The sequence below is a fragment of the Sturnus vulgaris genome, chromosome 7 (assembly GCF_052056855.1).
Source record: "Sturnus vulgaris isolate bStuVul1 chromosome 7, bStuVul1.hap1, whole genome shotgun sequence".
Classification (NCBI taxonomy): domain Eukaryota; kingdom Metazoa; phylum Chordata; class Aves; order Passeriformes; family Sturnidae; genus Sturnus; species Sturnus vulgaris.
Window position 1 is genome coordinate 23,093,876 of NC_142249.1, and position 17,939 is coordinate 23,111,814.

At 37.1% G+C, this 17,939-nt stretch overlaps 1 protein-coding gene across 4 annotated transcripts in view; it reads right to left on the bottom strand.

The window, feature by feature from the left end:
• Window positions 1-750: 750 nt before the first annotated feature.
• CSRNP3 (cysteine and serine rich nuclear protein 3) overlaps window positions 751-17,939 on the bottom strand; it is a 98,407-nt gene continuing 81,218 nt past the window's right edge. For 3 of the 4 annotated variants that reach the window (XM_014880869.2, XM_088168113.1, XM_014880870.2), the window contains 4 exons: window positions 16,938-17,197; window positions 11,676-11,972; window positions 7,141-10,191; window positions 751-1,260 (listed from right to left, as the gene is read on the bottom strand). In XM_014880869.2, coding sequence (XP_014736355.1) covers window positions 9,148-10,191; window positions 11,676-11,972; window positions 16,938-17,197 — 1,601 coding nt within the window. In that variant the 3' untranslated portion in view covers window positions 751-1,260; window positions 7,141-9,147. Of the gene's footprint in view, window positions 4,302-7,140; window positions 10,192-11,675; window positions 11,973-16,937; window positions 17,198-17,939 lie in introns of all 4 variants that reach the window. The other variant, XM_088168114.1, reaches the window with a different exon arrangement.

Consider the following 17,939-nt stretch of genomic DNA (forward strand, 5'->3'; position numbering starts at 1 on the left):
ATAGCATAATTCCTGTAAGAACTTTTTTATAATCTAGGGAACAACATCTCACCTTTATCACTTTTTAAAAATACAAATAATTTAGCTATATGTAATTTATCATATAAGCAAACTTAAGGACAACTTACTTTTTATAAATATGCATCTCAGTTTTAATAAGTATTTGAATAAAAAGATAGAGGTTGTGCTGTGATTGTTAATTATTTTCTTAATGAAGCTATGTTGATCATCAGTTTTCAAAATAAGCAGTTCTGCTGAAATTTAGCAGTATTTGAATGTTGCCATTGAAATGATCTGATGTATAAAATTACTGCAAGTTGTCCACCAGAGAGAGCTGTTGCAAAATTTTCTTTCAACAGCTGTTGAAAACAATTGTTTCATCACCTTATTATGAAAATTATAGGCACGGATGAATCAGGTACACTATTTCCCTGGCCAACGAAAATTGTAGGCAGTAGTATTATTTAAGGGGCAAATATATACCTAAGAAGGCATTTCTGTTTATTTAATTGGCATACAAATATTGTGAAACAAAAACACACACACACAAAAATTCCACACAAACTGCATCTCCGTAGGCTATCAGACTATCAGGAATGGGAGAAATGCTTGAAATTTCACAGAGTGCCTCTGGAGGCTCTGCAGGTGTCAGGGAGGAGGTGCAGTATTAATTCTGGCTCTCTGAGCTGAGAGGCTTTCTAGTGACTGTGTAGCAGAAATGAGACGCACAATGCACTGGCAGCCAGCATGTAACGTAGAAACCTGGTTTACTTCATTGCAAACAAATGGACAATATATATTGTACAATATATAATAAAAATACAGCTGATACAAGTGCCACTAATTAACAAAAAAAACTAATGTTAATACTTAAAAATGCTCATTTTTGTAATATATACACTGCAGTAATAAGCCACAATAAATACATCAAATTTCATATCATTCATAATAAATACTGAAAATATAAATACAGAAGAATACAGTTGATTTGAATAAATTATTACAACATAAGATCTAGGTTAAGTTCTGTTGAATATTATTGTAGCTTATATTACCCTTTGGCATCTTTGATGTTACAATTTGCTTAAAAAAAAGAAATTAAGGAAATGTGTAGTTCATGAAGCTTAGAATTATTTCCATATACAGATTTTAAGATGAATTTTCTTTCCCTTTGCTTCTTCAAACAGTTTAATAGCAGCAGTCCAATTAAATATCTTGCTTAACTGTTGAGACCTCCGTAATTTTAGTATGCAAGATCATCTGTAATGGAAAATGTTAAGTACGTAACGTAATTATTTTTCTCAGAAATTAGTAACGTTAGAAGTAATGTACAAATTTTAAACTAATGGCTGTAATTACACATTCTTACTAGTCCCATTTGAATGGATTACCTGTCTGAAATACCATCAACTTAAGTGCTTCTGCGTTTATGCCACAGTGTACTGTTTACCACTTGCCAACACAAATTTCAAAAGCAATTTTATATTCTTATGGGGCTATATATATATATATATGTATACAGAGAAAGATGAACCTGCTAAAAGACAGGGTTGGACTAGACAGTGTGAATGTTAATATAGTCTGTTAAAACAAAACCCTTTAAACATATAAAAGGTAACGTGTTGTTTCTGTTTGTGGGTTTTTTTTTTTTTACAAAATTTCTAAGTTGTAGACTGAAACAGTTGCCACGTTTTATGTTAACAGGTATTAATCAGTACATTTGTATTAATAATTTTAATTGTAAAAGGTTATCACACCAGAATGCAATTTAACTTAAAAGATCAACTTTACTAAGACAATATTACAGGCTGAGGATCTTAGGAACATTTTGTAATCTACAGATTTTGACTATTTTTGTACTGTTAAATTTCTAGCGCTTATTTTACATCAAACACTTTTTAAACATATTTCACAAACTACACTTCAGACGTATTTCCATAGAAGTGCCTACAATCAGTCAATTAAAAGAAGTGCCCAGTTATTAAGCCTTGTTTACATGGGCATTTGAGACCTGAAGTTGTGGCATTTGTGTGAAATGGCTTGAAAAAAACCAGCATGCTTGCTTCTGGTTTTAAGAGAACCAGCTGCCAGAGCACATGATGATCTTTTCAAGAAGCTGAAAACTGGTGCTGAATCTATATCTGAGACTCACAAATGTTTCTTTACAGTGATTCCCCCATTACCCCAGCAAAGTTAACCTTCATCCACAATCCAACCCAAAATTTCATTCTTAAGAACGTATTTTATAAGTTTAAAATGGAGAAACCTAAAATAATTAACTGCCCTAATGTACTAAGCCTCATTTGAAAATGCCAAGATAAAATGCTGATAAAAGGACATTTTGTCTTTGCTTTTAGCATCTCTTGCTAGCTGAGAAACTGGGTATTTGAGAATATGTGCCTGGGAGCAGAGTTAACTAAAATGATTTTGAACTTGTCTTTAAAATTGCCATCAACAAAGAGTGATATGCTAGCAATACTTCTAGGGTGTAGCTTTTTAGTTTTTTTACCCCATGCATTTGGATAAGTCTTTTATTTAATGGCCACCTGTATAATTGTGGTCTGGAAAAAAATGTCATTTCCTGTTTCTGCTGAGTTCATGCTTTCACCTACTTTTTCTCCTTGCGTTGAAGAGATCTAAATTTGTCTTTTTCCTTCTGTTGTGTTTTTTTAAAATATGCTTTATTTTTCCCTTTAGAAGAAAAATAATCCTCATCAATCTGCCTCCTGCCTTCATCTTTCTTTTTCTCTAAATTGTTCTTTCTATCCTCCCTGCACTCACTCAAGTGTTTGAAGACAAAGGATTATCTTGATCCTTGTATTAGAACAATGATGTACATTTGTATCTTCCACCATTTTCCCTATCAAGAACAGCTAATCCTATCTTCATGGTTTGTTGGAAAGGTGAACAGTTAGAGAAGAATGTACATGAGAGACACACTTTTTTTTACTTGGGTCTGCTGGACATTCATGAAAGAGAAGTATCATTGCTAAGCTCCAAATTAAAATAATTGTTTTAATAAAGTACAAAATCTATCTTTTGACTTTTTTTTTGTTCCACCTCCAGCCTTGGATGAAGGACTATAATCTCAACTGAGAAAGAGCACCAGGACTATGGTTCTCCAGTCAGTGGAACCTTCTGAGGGGCGGGTGTCTGTCTTGAAGACAGCAGTAGGGCAATACATATTTTACCTCTTAGAATCACAGAATGGCCTGGTTTGGAAGGGACCTTAAAGACCATCTAGTTCCAACCCACCCTGACCCTGCCACCCACTAGATCACCTTGTTCAAAACCCCACCCAACCTGGCTTTTCAAGAACTCATTCTCAGCACAAAGGACAGTAGAGTTGCCCTTGTGCTCCATTTTAATGAGAAGTCTTAATGTACAACAGACCTCCAAAACACCAACAGGAAGTAAGGAAGGAATTAAAAAGAAAATACTAAGGCTGCAAAAGAGGTATTTCATAAGTGGATGTTCATATAAAGTAAAATTCTAGTTATAAGCTATTGGGGTAGCAGAAAAGTCCTCAAAGATTTTGTAACTTTCCTCCTTAAATGGAAACAATACCCTGGTACATTTATTAGCCATAAAATTAAAAGCTGTCCTGGATTTAGGGGAGGGAAGAGACAGTGAAAAGGAAGAACTTGTGAAGAACTCAAGCATGTGTTCACTCAGACATCTTTACATTGCACTTCATCACTTCACAATATTTGTACTTTGGATTTGACACTTGGAGAAAATGGACAATAATTTGCATATGGACAAAGATTACAGAGAATAGCAAAATTAAGAATATTAAAAAAACCTTGAAACACTGAAAAGGCAAATGCTGAGATTACTCATACCAAGGAACACGTAAGTGAACTAGACTCTGTTTTGAAAATAACAGCTTTCTACCATTTTAAAAAAATAGTAATTGGATTTAATATTTTAGAAATAAATTCTATAGAATATATTCTCTTGAGTTAATTCTAGCTTTTCAAAGTATTTTACATCAACTGTCCTGCAACCATAATAAAGCAGATGACAGAATTACTCTTTAGTCTCAGTGGGAAAGTGTAACTACCCCGAATGTGTAAGGATTTTCCCTGTCATCCTCTTCTGTTCCTGACTGTTTCAGGAAATAAAACAACTGGCACAATGAACATCGGTTTATAAAACTCATGAGCTGTAACACTGAAGATCCTTATTTAGCAAATGCTTTTTAAAAGGATATCATGGGTCTGTCTTATGTTCGAGTAAGGACACCTGCATTGCTACAGGAACAGCCTAGACAGGGAGTTTCAACTGGGAGAATTCAGCTGGCAAAAGACAACATGCAGAGGAGTAAGACTGCCTGCTGCTGCCAAGTATGGTGTTGCAGGAAAACTACAATCTTGCTGCTCAAATGTTAAGCACTAGACAGGTAAATGTTGTATATTCAAAACAGCTTTTATTCTAATTTTTCACTGTGAAATTTACTTTTTAACTTCTGCTCATTAATCCAGTCCAAGGAAAGGAGAGCTCATTTCAGCTGTGTTTCATGTTAGTGAAAAATTTCTCGTCACTTCTGAGCTAGGCTTCATTTGGAAAATGGCATAGTCTGCAGCAGAAAAATTTCGTTATGGCGCCAAAACACGAGAATAAAATGGTATTTTACCTGTTCTATAGAATTATGTTTTATCACAGTATCTCCAAGTGCATTAAAAACCAGAGCACGGAGAATCCCATGACACAGCAGGACAAAGTATCCTCTGTCTGAGCCCAGTACTCTATCCAGTATATCACATTTCTATCAGGAGCACCTGAACTAATAAAAACCTTTATACATGCTCAGTTTTGCATACAAATATATGTACATGATCTTTAACAAAGCAGCTGTGTTTGAGAAGGTACTTCCTGGGAGGCAGGGAAAGCAACATGATCAGTTGATTGGTTTATTATTACTGAAATAAAACAGCCAGATCAGGTTAGAAACTGGATCTGGACTGGGACCTGTCAGCAATCTAGTGAGTCACAGCACCACCAATACCATACAGGAGTCCTGCAGCACTGGGACCAAAGGCAGAACCCCACTGTTAACAGAGCAGGGGAGCAGCTGAACCTTATCTATAGCAAGTGATAGTTACTATGGAGTGCAACCAGTGGCCTTAAAATAAACAAATGTCAACTCCAATGATGATTCACTAGCAGGAACTTATGTAAATGAAAAATTGTAAAGCCTTACAAATCTAGAATTTTCTGATCTAAGTGGCATACAGCTCAACAAAGAATATTAGAAACTTCTACTGACCAGCTTTTAATTTTAAGGATGTTTCAATGGACATGAGTTACAGCTCTTAAGCAACTACTGCAATTGCTGTAATGGTGCCAAGAAAATTCTAATTTCATGTATAACAGCAATTAAAGCTTTATATATATTTAACAGTGAACCTTTTTCCAAGAGAGGTGAAGTTCACCTTATAGGCAAAAAGGCATCTGTGGTTCCAGTAAGGGCCTGTGTGAGAATTCCAGTTCTTTTCAAGAAAGGGAAATGCTGTCATTATGACTAATTTTTGTGAACAATGCAATATAATCACAAATATATACTGGGCTTCTTAGGAGTGTTTATCAGTAGCCAGATATCTTGGAAATAAAGCTGATAAAGACTATCAGTAAAGTAGATATTTTCACAAATAATATACTATGTTGATACAGAAGCAAATACTGCTGGTTATCATTTATTAACACAATACTTTTATCACACAGAAATAGCCTACCCAAAATCAAAGGACTGATTATCAACATGAATATTAACCAGCTGGGAAATGGGACACAGCATGTATTATTATATACTAGCCCCAGAAAATAACACTAAAATAGTTTCCATCCCATGATTTAAGCTTGCTTTTCCTTAAAATGAAGAGCATGGTTTTCTGTTCCAAAAAAACCCATCAAAGTTTAATCAAGTGATGGGAAACTTGATTCTCACCTGATTTCTATATCCTACTCTAGGTTTCAGCTGAGTTAACCTAATTGTTTTGGTCAGGGTTTCAACTTTTTTTTTTCACTCTAGTCAACTGACATATGCTAGAAAAGGCTTTAGCTTTGTTATTTGCTGGCATGGATTTGGCTGGGCAACAGGTTTAACCTGTATTGAAAAGAAGAGAGGTTTTTTCCTCAGTATGAGTTTACCTCTGTTAGAAGGCTTGGTGGTATTATTAATAATAGTTACCAGGAACCTTCCATAATTATAAACAGACTTGACTTTATAACTTGCTGTAAGAACTAAAGATTTCTTTACTTTGTGTCTTGACATCAAATCTTGATCATAAAATATCACATTGCATCAAAAGTGACGTTTTTAGAAGTTATAAGAGAAGACATTATCACTGCCTAGTCAATTAGGAATATTTTTTCAACTTAAATTTTTATTCTGCACATTTTACTTCTTGTCTTCCAGTAATGAGCTACTTCAAACATGGGAAAACAGTCCCTGCTCCCTCTACCTCTCTCTTACAAGGTACTGCATGTTATCCTACTCTGCAGGCTTTAGAGAACTTGGCTGTATTCATCCCTGATGCCCCAATAGCATGGAATATACACATCCAAATACTCAGTTTTTACAGATGCTAAGATTACAGAGGACTGAGATCAGAAATCTATGCCAATGGAAATAGTAAATAACCATCAGCTCAATATTTAAAGCTAGCTGAGAAGTATTTTATAAAGTTAATCACTTACTGTGCTTGCTGATATTATTAAAGATATTTTTCATGTGAAAGCACAGGGGTCAAGAAAATAATTTCTTATTGCTCAGTAAGGGCATGAATAACAAAGCTAAAGATTTCATTTAACTTTCCCCTGAGAGAAATACCCCAGCAACGTGTGTGTGGTTCACTAACACACTCTGAAGTTAAAGAGCTGCTACTGATCCTCATCTACTGTCCCAGTGCAAGCAGAAGAGATTTGTGCTTTTGGTGCTGGTGTTAAGGGAGAGTGCCTAATTTAAGCCCGCTGTAAAAGCAAGACCCCTATATACACAGAGACTTGTTACATTTGCCCTTAGAACATCTTGAATAGAATAATTTATTCTTAAGTGTGGAACTTTAAGGACTAGCACGTTTCTCTTTAAAAGTCATAGGTATTTGCTGTATGGCATTGGAGAATACAGGCACTTACCTGGCTACTCAGGCTTAGAGAAAGAGACTAGAGTGGTCTGTGACTGCGAGGAACAGAGGCTGTGGAATTGCTGAGCCAGACAACCAACATGAGAGCACTTTCCCAGGAGATGGAATACGTTGCAAGTTTGGAATCCAGTCCCTAGAGAACTAGACTTCAATGCAGTTCATATAAAACATGTAGGACTTCTTGTGGAAACAAGTAAATAAAAAACCATTCCAGCTACTACATGGAGTAAAAATATTTTGCTAATTTAGCATAAACATGAGAAATCACTTTGCCCAGATTTCATATAAAAACAATTAAGTTAGCTCTTTTTTTGAAAAGCATATTTTACATCAGCAGTTTTTCTACTGGAGTACTGTACATGATGTTTTAAAGAGCTTCTAAGCAGAAGAGTCACTGTTACAGAGAAAATTTACACTGTGTTTACATGCACACTGTTAACCATCTAGATTTGACACAGATAAAAAGTAAGATGCTGATCCTTACTTTGACAAACAAGACAGGCCTACATTTCAACCACTTGATGTATAATAAATGAATTTTCAGTATTAGAAGAATAAAAATGCTGAAATAGATTTTGAAATCAAAATAAGGCAGTGCAGAATTACCAGTGCAGAGAAAAGCTGGTTCCTATGCCTCCTTTTCTAGACAAAAGCAATGTAGTTTAATAAATTAAAGGTACTTTCATTCCCATTTCATTTAAAAACAAGGTAATGGATATCCATATGATGCACATGTTCTTTTGCTTACAGAGTTTTGCAGATACAAAATTTCTGAAGCTATTTTTCCTCACTGAATGGACTGTTTCTGAATAAGACCAAGTGGTATAAAATTTGAAATACAATCAGAAGTCCACATAAGCCAGTCTTGTGTTTAATAAAAATTTAGGCAATCTAGACACTTCCGCATTTTTTTCCATGCTTTATTTAAATTTTGATCAGTAAGGCTCTGCTTTTATAAATTGCATACTGACATACTCATAAACTGGCTTGGGAAAAACGTACAGGTTTTGTTACAGTGAATTTTAAGACCTTACATTGCCTCAGGATCTGGAGCTATGGCATTTCTCCGAAGAGGTTCACAGGTCCCGTTCGTACAGTACTGCAAAGTGGCACTAAAGTGCAAAGTATCTGAACGGTGGCTGGGCTGAAGGTGCTGTGTGAGCTTAAGCTACTGCTTTGCCATTACATACAAGATCATTTTTCTTTGGGGAGGGGGTACTAGTTCTGGAATGGCACTGATTTTAGTTTTAAATGGAGGATTGTCTACCTTTCTCTATTCTAGAACATGGAAATGCCCCCTGTCTGACTCTTCTGTTTGTGAAAAACAGTAAAAGAGAAAATAGTACACTCTAAAAATGTGTTTCAAGATGATTTATCAGAAATGGTATTAAGAAAAAATAAGGAAGAATACAGGGTACTCCAGATGAAAAGTGGACATGCTCTTCGTAAGTAGCTATGGATCCTCTGCTCAAATGAACATGCTGTTCATTTTTATCAAAACATGAATCTTAAACTACTATAAATAAAATACATACAGTACAGAACAATTAAAACTTTTTCTTTTTACAGCAGTTACTTTTACATTAAACTTACCATCTTTTCAGATATGTTGAAAATTAGGACTCTAAACATGATTATTTCAAAGTATCATTTTAAACAATCTTGCACAGGCCCGACAGTCAAAAACATGAAGCTTTGATTCAGATAGCTTGGCAGGTTTCACATACGTTCATAGGTAGGCTACTTTGAAATATGTTGGGTGTGTTTTTTACTTTTCTGTTTTATTTTTATCAAAAAGGGGGTTGATTATTTTAATTTAAATCTTTACATGAACTGTTTTTGTGCAATACCACTGCCAGTGTAGCTTGAGAAAACAAAATGTGTCTGGAACATTGACTATAGTCCAAGTGTTGTCTACCTCTTAAAAAAGTAAGTTTCTAGGAAAATCCAATGGGAGTGAATTTTAACACAGGAGGTCAGTCCTAAAATAATTTTAATATTAAACAGGCACCGTCTCTACCACTGGTGATTTGATGCACTCTTCGTGCAGTCTGCTTTTTTCTGGGAGGTTTAGTGAATTCTCAGCAGGATGTTCTTGCACATGACTGTCACCATTCAAAGCTGAAACAAAGCCATCTTGAGAAGGACCTTTCAAATATGAGTGAAATTCCACTGGTGGGTGACTTGGCCTATGCTCAGTGTATAAACTGTTACAGGGAGCACTGCCATCCCCTTCAGAAGATGAGCAGCAAACAATCACTGAGGGGTTTGCAGAAGGGTAATGAGGGCTGCTAAAAGTTTCCTCTGATTGCCGTGTATAGTCAACAAATTGTTCTGAAGTCATGTTGTAAGGCACCAGAGAAAGACTACCATTCTTGACAGCATCCCTTTCTGAGTAAGTCTCACCAATCTGGTTAGCAGTGCCAGCAACGTGGTTCTCTATTTGGTAATACAGAGTTGAAGAGTTAGTATAGTATGAGGCATTTTTAGAGTGGTTTTCATGCACAGCAGTTCCATCAGAGTAGCAAAGGACAGAAGGAAGAGGCACCATATCAGCATGGGAGCTCATACTTTCTACAAAATCATCTGCTTTTTCTTCCTCCTCATCTTCCTCCTCATCTTCCTCCTCCTCTTCATCATCATCTGATTCACTAGGGGCTAAACTCTGTGTACTAGAATCTGTAACTCCACTACAAAAGCTACTCCCATCTTCCTCTTCCTCCTCTTCCCCTGGGCAGTCCAAGTCCTCAGCTGACTGGGAATGCATAACTGTAGCCGGGGGTTCAGTTTCAATCTCAAAATTTTCTGCAATCGAATATTCAACTGGATGGGGTCCTGGACTCATGGAACTACTGTGTGCACTTATCTCAGTGTGACAGCCATTGAGTGCTGGAACTTGCTGCTCTCTATTTTTCTCCAATTCAAGTTTCATTATCGTGTGCAAAAAGTGAGTCCGTACACGGATAGGGTTAAATTCGATTCTACCTGCTGTATTGCTACACCCTTCTTTAGTGCAACCACATGGAAAAGACATACGATCCACCTTTTAAAAAAGAGAATACAGATTAACAATAGGAAGCAAAAGCCTGGTGACATGACAGAGCCTAGACAGCCTAGAGAAATACAAAGGTGAAGTGGGATTCACCTTGAGAAATGCTGGTAGAATTAGTCAAAGCTAACAATCATTCAGGGAGTCAGCCCTGGAGTTCAGCAGTACTGAGAGAACAGTAAGGGGCCTGGACATGCTCCACAACTGCAGAGAAGGGAAAAAATGATTCTGTTCCACAGGCGAAAGTATTACACAGTGGAACAAAAAATAGGTAGCTTTTCAATTTCTCGATCTGCTACAGCTTTAGTTCATTTTGTGCTCAAATCCAGCAAAAACATTACCAGAAACACCTCAAAATTTGCCAAAAATCATGGAAACTAGACACTCATTGAAACAGAATGAATGATATACACAAACTTTATAAAGTTACCAATTGGGACACCTCAGAAAACACGAACAAAAACTCAAGCGCATTTTCAAAGGTAATCCAGTCAATTCTAGATGCAATATTGTAACCTTAATAGTCTGGGCACAGAGCTTCTACATCTAATATCTTAAATTTTTGAAAATGTCACCGAATCCATGTGTTGGCAAGTTTGATTAGATAGCCTAAGGTCTGTGACTTTCATCTGCACTGTAACACCTAAACATCAAATATGCGCAGGAGAACCACGCAACACAATCCAGTACATCTTCCCCACATGTGGAGATGAAAACAGGAACAGCAAAGGGAATATATTATTTAAAATAGCAGAGAAAGTTTAGCTTGGATTTATGAGATGAAAAATGCATTCAGGAAGAAAACTCAGCTGCACAACAGCAACTCAGCAGAACTAGCAGAAATATATTTTAGGGAGCATTTTGGGACACATACAGCTGACACTATGCAAATGTACAATATGAAATACCTCCTCAGTCTGCAGAGGAAAAACTTCCCTGCTGTATTAGCAGATACCTTTTTGCTGCCTACATGCAAATTTGTCATGCATAGATTTTAAGTATCATGCATGTTACATAAAGGACAGTATTGCAGAATGCATTTATTGTTTCCCATGGAAACAATAATAATTCACATAATTCACATTTGGAGTGTCTGCTTATTGTTTCTAAAATAAAAGGTAATATCCCTTCTCAAATCTGCAGGCTACTTATTCTTCTGTTGTCTGCATCTGCCTATTTAGATAAAGGCCTAAAAGGAGTATGAGGAGTAGAATGATTGTGTAAGAACAAAAACACACCCTAAGCCATGTATGTATCTAAAATCATACTAAAGATATTCTAGGAGATTGTATTGATTGCCCACTATGTATCCTTAAAACGGGGCCTTGAAAACAGGTTGGATATCCACAACTGTTATTGCCTAATACCTAATTTCCAATAGTTATAACTTCAAGAACAGAAAGTACACACGTGTGCATGGACACACTCCCTTCCCCCTCCCCAGACAATTAAATAATGACAATAATGTAGACATTTACCTGACATTTTATGCCTGCAAGACTGCAGGTGCAAGTTTCAGGGTCACAGAACACACGGCAGTCACAGCCACAATCCTCTCTGGACAGGCGGATGGCTCGCAGCTCGTGCTTTTCTTCCACATCGATCTTCTTCACTCCAGACGCTCGCAGCAATGCTCGCCGCTTTTTTGTAGGCAGGGGTTGGAGAAAGAAGTACTCATCTACTTCAGTGTTGTCTAGATCAATATCATCATCAGAAATGTCATCCAGAGTCAGTGTATTGGCTTCCTCGGATTCCACCGTACCGTTCTTTGTCATCTGTAGCACAGAACAATTAACAAAGCCCTTCAACAACACTCACACGGACATCATGTCATAGATGTCAATGTGTGAAATGCATTATCAACGTACAAAGCTGTATGTAAAAATGCTGCGTGACTGCCAGGAAGCTCCAGAAAAATATCACAGATAGGGTGACCAGGCATTTATTTCACATTTAGCATATTAATTAAATACACTTTTAAAATGCCAACTTTGTCATGAAGGTAAGAAATTATCTGTTCTTTATTTACCTAAATCTACTGTTTGCCATTAGCTGCTAGATCTCATGCCTTTCTGAAATTCTAGTATTTCCTGTATTATTTCACAAGATAATTGTAGAGACCTTAATTGATTCCTGTCTCTGACTCTCTGAAATTCTTAAATATCCCTTCTGAGATAGCAATGATGCTACTGACATGGTTTCAGATTACGATGCATTACAGGTTTGTAAAATAGTTTGTAAAAATATTTTGTGTACTACCTCATTTTCTGTTACATATTTCACATTACACTGGTAAAAGAGAGGGTAATGGCTCCCTAAACAGTTTTGCCTGGCCCTGGGACAATGGGGAGATTATTTACACCAGGTATTACAATTTATTAGTCCAGAAAGGTAGGAAAAACAACATTAGAAGTCATCCTTTTTCCTGTACATTCTACAGAGAGAGAGAGAGACGTAAATCCACACAGAGATTAAATGCATCTTGAATTAGCTGCCTGAAGCTAATACCTCACCATACACACAACTCAGCCCGGGTATTTCAATCCAGAATGGCACTCTTGATTATATCTTTTCATTTTATGTTAGCAAGGTAAAACTAAGTAGAGTGCATTCATATTGTTTTGATTTCTTTGTTTAATATGCAATAGGGGAATGACCTACCTAAGAAATCTGATTTCTCTAGTTTTATATACACAAGGCTCAAAACACTCCTTAAGCAGACCACTGTTATTTAATCTAAGTTTGAATCTGTTGAGGGAGAGAAATTCTAATCCCTGCTTCTTTAATTAGTTTACTATTGTATTCAATTAATGTTTAATAGATATTAACTTTTAGGGCTCTTACCCATGAGGTGAATGCTGCAACTGGTCAGCACACAAAGGCACCTACAGAACCACACCAATCCTGTCACATATTTCCCCTCCTCCTGCTCCTCCTGCAAATCTTAACTACTTTGCTCCACAGCAGTAAAGTATCAAGGACTGGCCTCCAGAGATGTGCTGAATGCCAAAGGCATCCAGCAGGCTGGAACATCAAACACGTGGCATCAGCCAGCAGTCTGCCATTTCAAACCACTGCAGCTCCTGACTCCTTTGCACGACGATTTCTTTGTTGTCTCCTCTAATCTTTTTTCTTCCATTTTGCCACACAAAGAACAAATGATTTAATAAAAGGAAAGAGTCTAACATTTCTCAAAAAAGCAACTGGGTAACTAAAGAGGGAGGAAGATTATAAAAAAAATCCAGAACTTCAAGGGAACATTAATGACATTGATTGACATAATATTGCTTATCTGAAATAAACTTGATATGTAGATGGGTACATTTCCTCATAAAGTTAAAAGGTAATGTCATAACCACAGAACAGAGGCCAATGAATACGTGAAGCCTTTGGGTGAAATTCAGTCAGTAAAACAGGAAAAATGTAGGATGGACACCTCTGCCTTGCCCTAGTTGGAAGTTATTCCTTTTAACCTCCCACAAAGGGAACCTACTGTGTTCACTGACCAGAGAGTCTTAACATCACTTGTCTCATGCTAATAATGTTAATTTCAGGAGACATTATGAGTAAGCAATAAGGACTCTTTTAGGTAACTTTTTGTGCTTACTCATGTTTTCTCAAATGATGACCTAGTACCTTTCATTTGGTAAGATGGCTTTTACAGCCAGAATTTTCACACTCTGCTGCTAACAAGTGTTTATGCTCCTGTCAGCAATGTTTACATCAAAGTGACTTGAAGATGATTTCACAGTCTTTATGTGCTTTTAATCTAGAGGTGTTTCTTTGGCCCTTTGCTCTTGGCAACTAAAACAATAAACACTACCTAATATTATGGAAACTCCATTTCAATATATTCCTGTATTTTTATCTTTTTTTAAACAGATTCTACAAGAGCAAATACTTTCTACCCACCAATTGGTATATTTTAATACAATGTACAAAATAAAATCCCAGGGAAACTGAAAAAACTAAAAACTTCATTTTTCTGTGATGTACAGTAATATTTTATGCAAATCCTGATTAGCATATTTTCATTAAAAGAATAATAATTTTGCTGACATAACTGCTGACACTGTCACCTGAGAATGCTACATTTCCTTTTTTATTCATTTAGAAACTATGTGAATGACCAAGCAGCTCTTCCATCTCTCTAATGAAAATTCAGCAAGGTCCTGTTTTCTTAAGCAAACAAAACACGCTCAGTGCTTTACAGTGACTCTTCACTATTTCAGCAAGTCCTGGATTTTCTCTTCATGTTTGAAATTTTCTTTTTTTTTTTTAAACTCAAGCACATAATCAGGGATGCAACTAAACTGATGTTAATGGACTAGTTAAAACAGGAAGCTTTCTGTTGCCTATGTTTTTATACATGCTCCAGCTGAAGAGGAATATTTCACTCTAGTAAAAGATTTAACACCAGTAAGATGCAAATAAGGCTCTCCTTATTCACTGAATGCTTATGAAGAGATTTTGCAGAAACTTAATAATCTTAATAATCATCCACTCAAACAAGTGGCTGGGAAGATGTAAAATCATGTATTTGGAAAACGAGCAGAAAGTATGGTCTGTGTCCCCAAAACAGACTGGGCTGAAGTGAAATAAGTTAATGAAGAAGGGAGATCCAACCCAGCCAAGAGGAGGGTTAGGAAAGGATGAAGAGCCAAGCTCCAGTGCATAAAAGCTAAAATGCCTCATCCACTCTTTCAAAGCAAATAAAATCTTTGATTTTTCTAGATTTACTTTCTAGCTAAGAAAAGAAAAGTGAAATATTTGTGTGCTTGACTATTCTTTACTCACTGCACTGGGGATTCCTCTCTTTGAGCTGATTCCTGGAAGTCAGCCAAGGGATCTACAGCTAGTCATCAGTTACACAGCACAATTCACACTTGATGCTCTGAAAATCCTGTGATGTGAGATGTTACATCTATAACCTCTATCAAGTGGTAAGTCACTAACACTCTACTAGCCTTTGGTTTCCAACCTGTCCAAATATCTGTCTTTGATTTGCCTTTGTCCTGAGTGGTTTCATCTTTGTTCTATGACAGTTCAAATTTTATAACCTTATGAATTTATTTAAGACTCTCTTTAGTTATGAAAAAAACCCAAATAGTCAGGAGACTGAAAAAATTAATTACAAACATGAAGATCGTGTACACTTCCTCAGGCCCTGAGACGTGGACTCATGTCATATGGGAAAAATGCTTAAAGGCATTTCTTAAACTTGGAGGGTGCCACTTTGCACAACTATAGAAATAGAGATGCAGTATCACAAAAGAAGGGGATGTGCAGCATAGAAGCTCAGTTACAGTTCTAAATATTGTTCACTTTTAATTACAGGATTCATCTGAAAAAATATAATATCAAAGTACACAATATACAAGTCAAAACTATATGCAATGCAATCCATGACACAAAAAACCTGAAGTTCTGTCACCAGTTTTAAAGCAGCAGAAGGAACACACTCCCTTTCCCTGTTCTCCTTTACTCAGATACAGAGTTTCTTTCCTCTCCTATGTTGTATTCAAAAAGACAGTTTTATTGGGAAGCTGGCCCCAGGAAGGCCAATGGTATCCTGAGGTGCATCAGTGAAGTGTGGCCAGCAAGTTGAAGGAGGTGATCCTGTCTCTCTGCTTGGCCACATCTGGAGTATTGTCAGTATTCAGTTATGGTCTCCACAGTTCAAGAAAGACAAGGGGCTATTGGAGAGGGTCCAATGGAGGCCACAAAGATGGTTTGGGGTCTGAAGCACCTCTCTTGTTAGGAGAGACTGTGGGAGCTGGGCCTGTTTAGTCTGGAGAACAGAAGACTGAAAGGGGATCTCATTAATGCACATGAAATCTCAAAGGGGGTGCCAAGAGCCCTTTTCTGTGGGGCCAGCAGCACAACGAGGAGCAACGCCCATAAACTAAAACACAAAAAAGTCCACCTCAACATGTGGAAGAACTTTTTTACACTGTGGGTGGCAGAGTAGTGGAACAAATTGCTCAGGGAGGATGTGGAGCCTCCCTCTCTAGAGACATTCAAAACCCACCTGGACACATCCCAGTGTCACCTGCTCTTGCCTTGGTGGAGGATGTTGAGCAGATGATCTCCAGAACTCCCTTCCAATCTTAAAAATTCTGTGATCCTGTGAAAACTAGCCAGGATTTGTTCTAACTAGCTAAACTGATAGAGCTGGTTAATTTATATGACACGTTTCTTCTTTAATGGACATTCTTTGCCGAAATAGTACAGACACACAATCATAAAAGTTGGTATACTGCAAATGAAAACATTTTAGTATCACAGTTTCCCAAATTCACTCAAGTTGGCCAAGAAAAGAAGCTCTTTCACTTTCTGTACCTATAATGTTACCATTCCCCTCTCTAATAGGCCATTGGGTTTAGAAGACTCATTCTCTTCCTGGCACTTCCAGACTTCTACTGAATACCCTGTTCAAGGCTAACTCCCACCACTCTCTGCTTTTATTTTTCTCTCTGTAAAAAACAGAGAGTAAACAACAACTTCCCTGTAAAGCACTTGGAGGTACACAGCAGTGACAACTGCAAGAGCACTTGGTATAATCAAACAAAAATGTATCTTCAGTAAAATTAGAAAACCCCAGGAAAACATCCTTTTCAACTGAAAATGGAGCTCACAGAAGGCAATAGTTTTGTTTAAAGCACACACCTTGGGCCCGTATAGCTCTGACACTGTTCGTTTAAATTAGGGCAGAGATCAAAGTCTTAGACAAGTTTTACCTTTAGCTTTAGAGAATTGAGTTTTTCCTCCCTTAGATGCTCTCTCAACATCTCTCGGTGAAGCCTCTCCTGTTCCATGGCGAACTCCCCCAGCGTGTACTGGCGCACGCTGTTGTGGCGAGTGGACATTCCCAGTGTGCTTCCCCCTTGGCTGGGAACGCTGGTGAAGCCTTGCCTTCTCGTGAAGTAATACACAGTAACACAGTTAAAATGGACATTTTTTGTTCTCTTCCGCTTCTCTCTCTTCAGGATTGAAGATGCTGGAACAGAGGCAGATTTCAGTGTGAATGGTAACCTGCAGTCAGGCAGATGTGTTAATGTAAAGGGAACTGCACAAGTGACAATACCTGACTGTACAGACACTGTATTCCAAGATGAGAATAACGAGAAGATAACATTAGGAATATTTACCACATATGCAAACCTAGAAGCCACTACAAGTTCTTACAGTCATGAACACCATTGTCTACTTCAGAACAGAAATATCTGGACCATCACATCATAAAAATGTTTTATTCTTTTACTGAGAAAGCAACCAAAACTCAGCAAAAGAAACCTCTTTGGGTGTCACCACACAGAGGGTGATCCACTGACTTGTACCACTTCCAAACCCTGCCAACAAAGTTGCACAAGGCAGCAGAGATCCACATTGCTACAGCAGTGGGTCACACTGACAGAAAAGATCAGTCTATCCCATAATCTAATTTGTGATAAATTGATGTTGGAAAAACTATAAAAGCAGAATGTTTAGTGTTTCATACTGTCTCAAAAATTCATACCATCATCATCACCACTGAATGGTACAGAAATAATTCTGACTAGCAGTCAGACCCACTTTGTTTTTCTTTACCTTCATCCTTCTTTCTGCTGCCATCCACTGAATACGTGTGTGTGTGTATAGTCTAATGTGTAGAATTTTGACAAAAAATTAAATGTAGCATTTTCTAACTCTCTTCTGATTCCACTCATACCTGTTTTTTCATAAACAAATAGGTTTTTAAA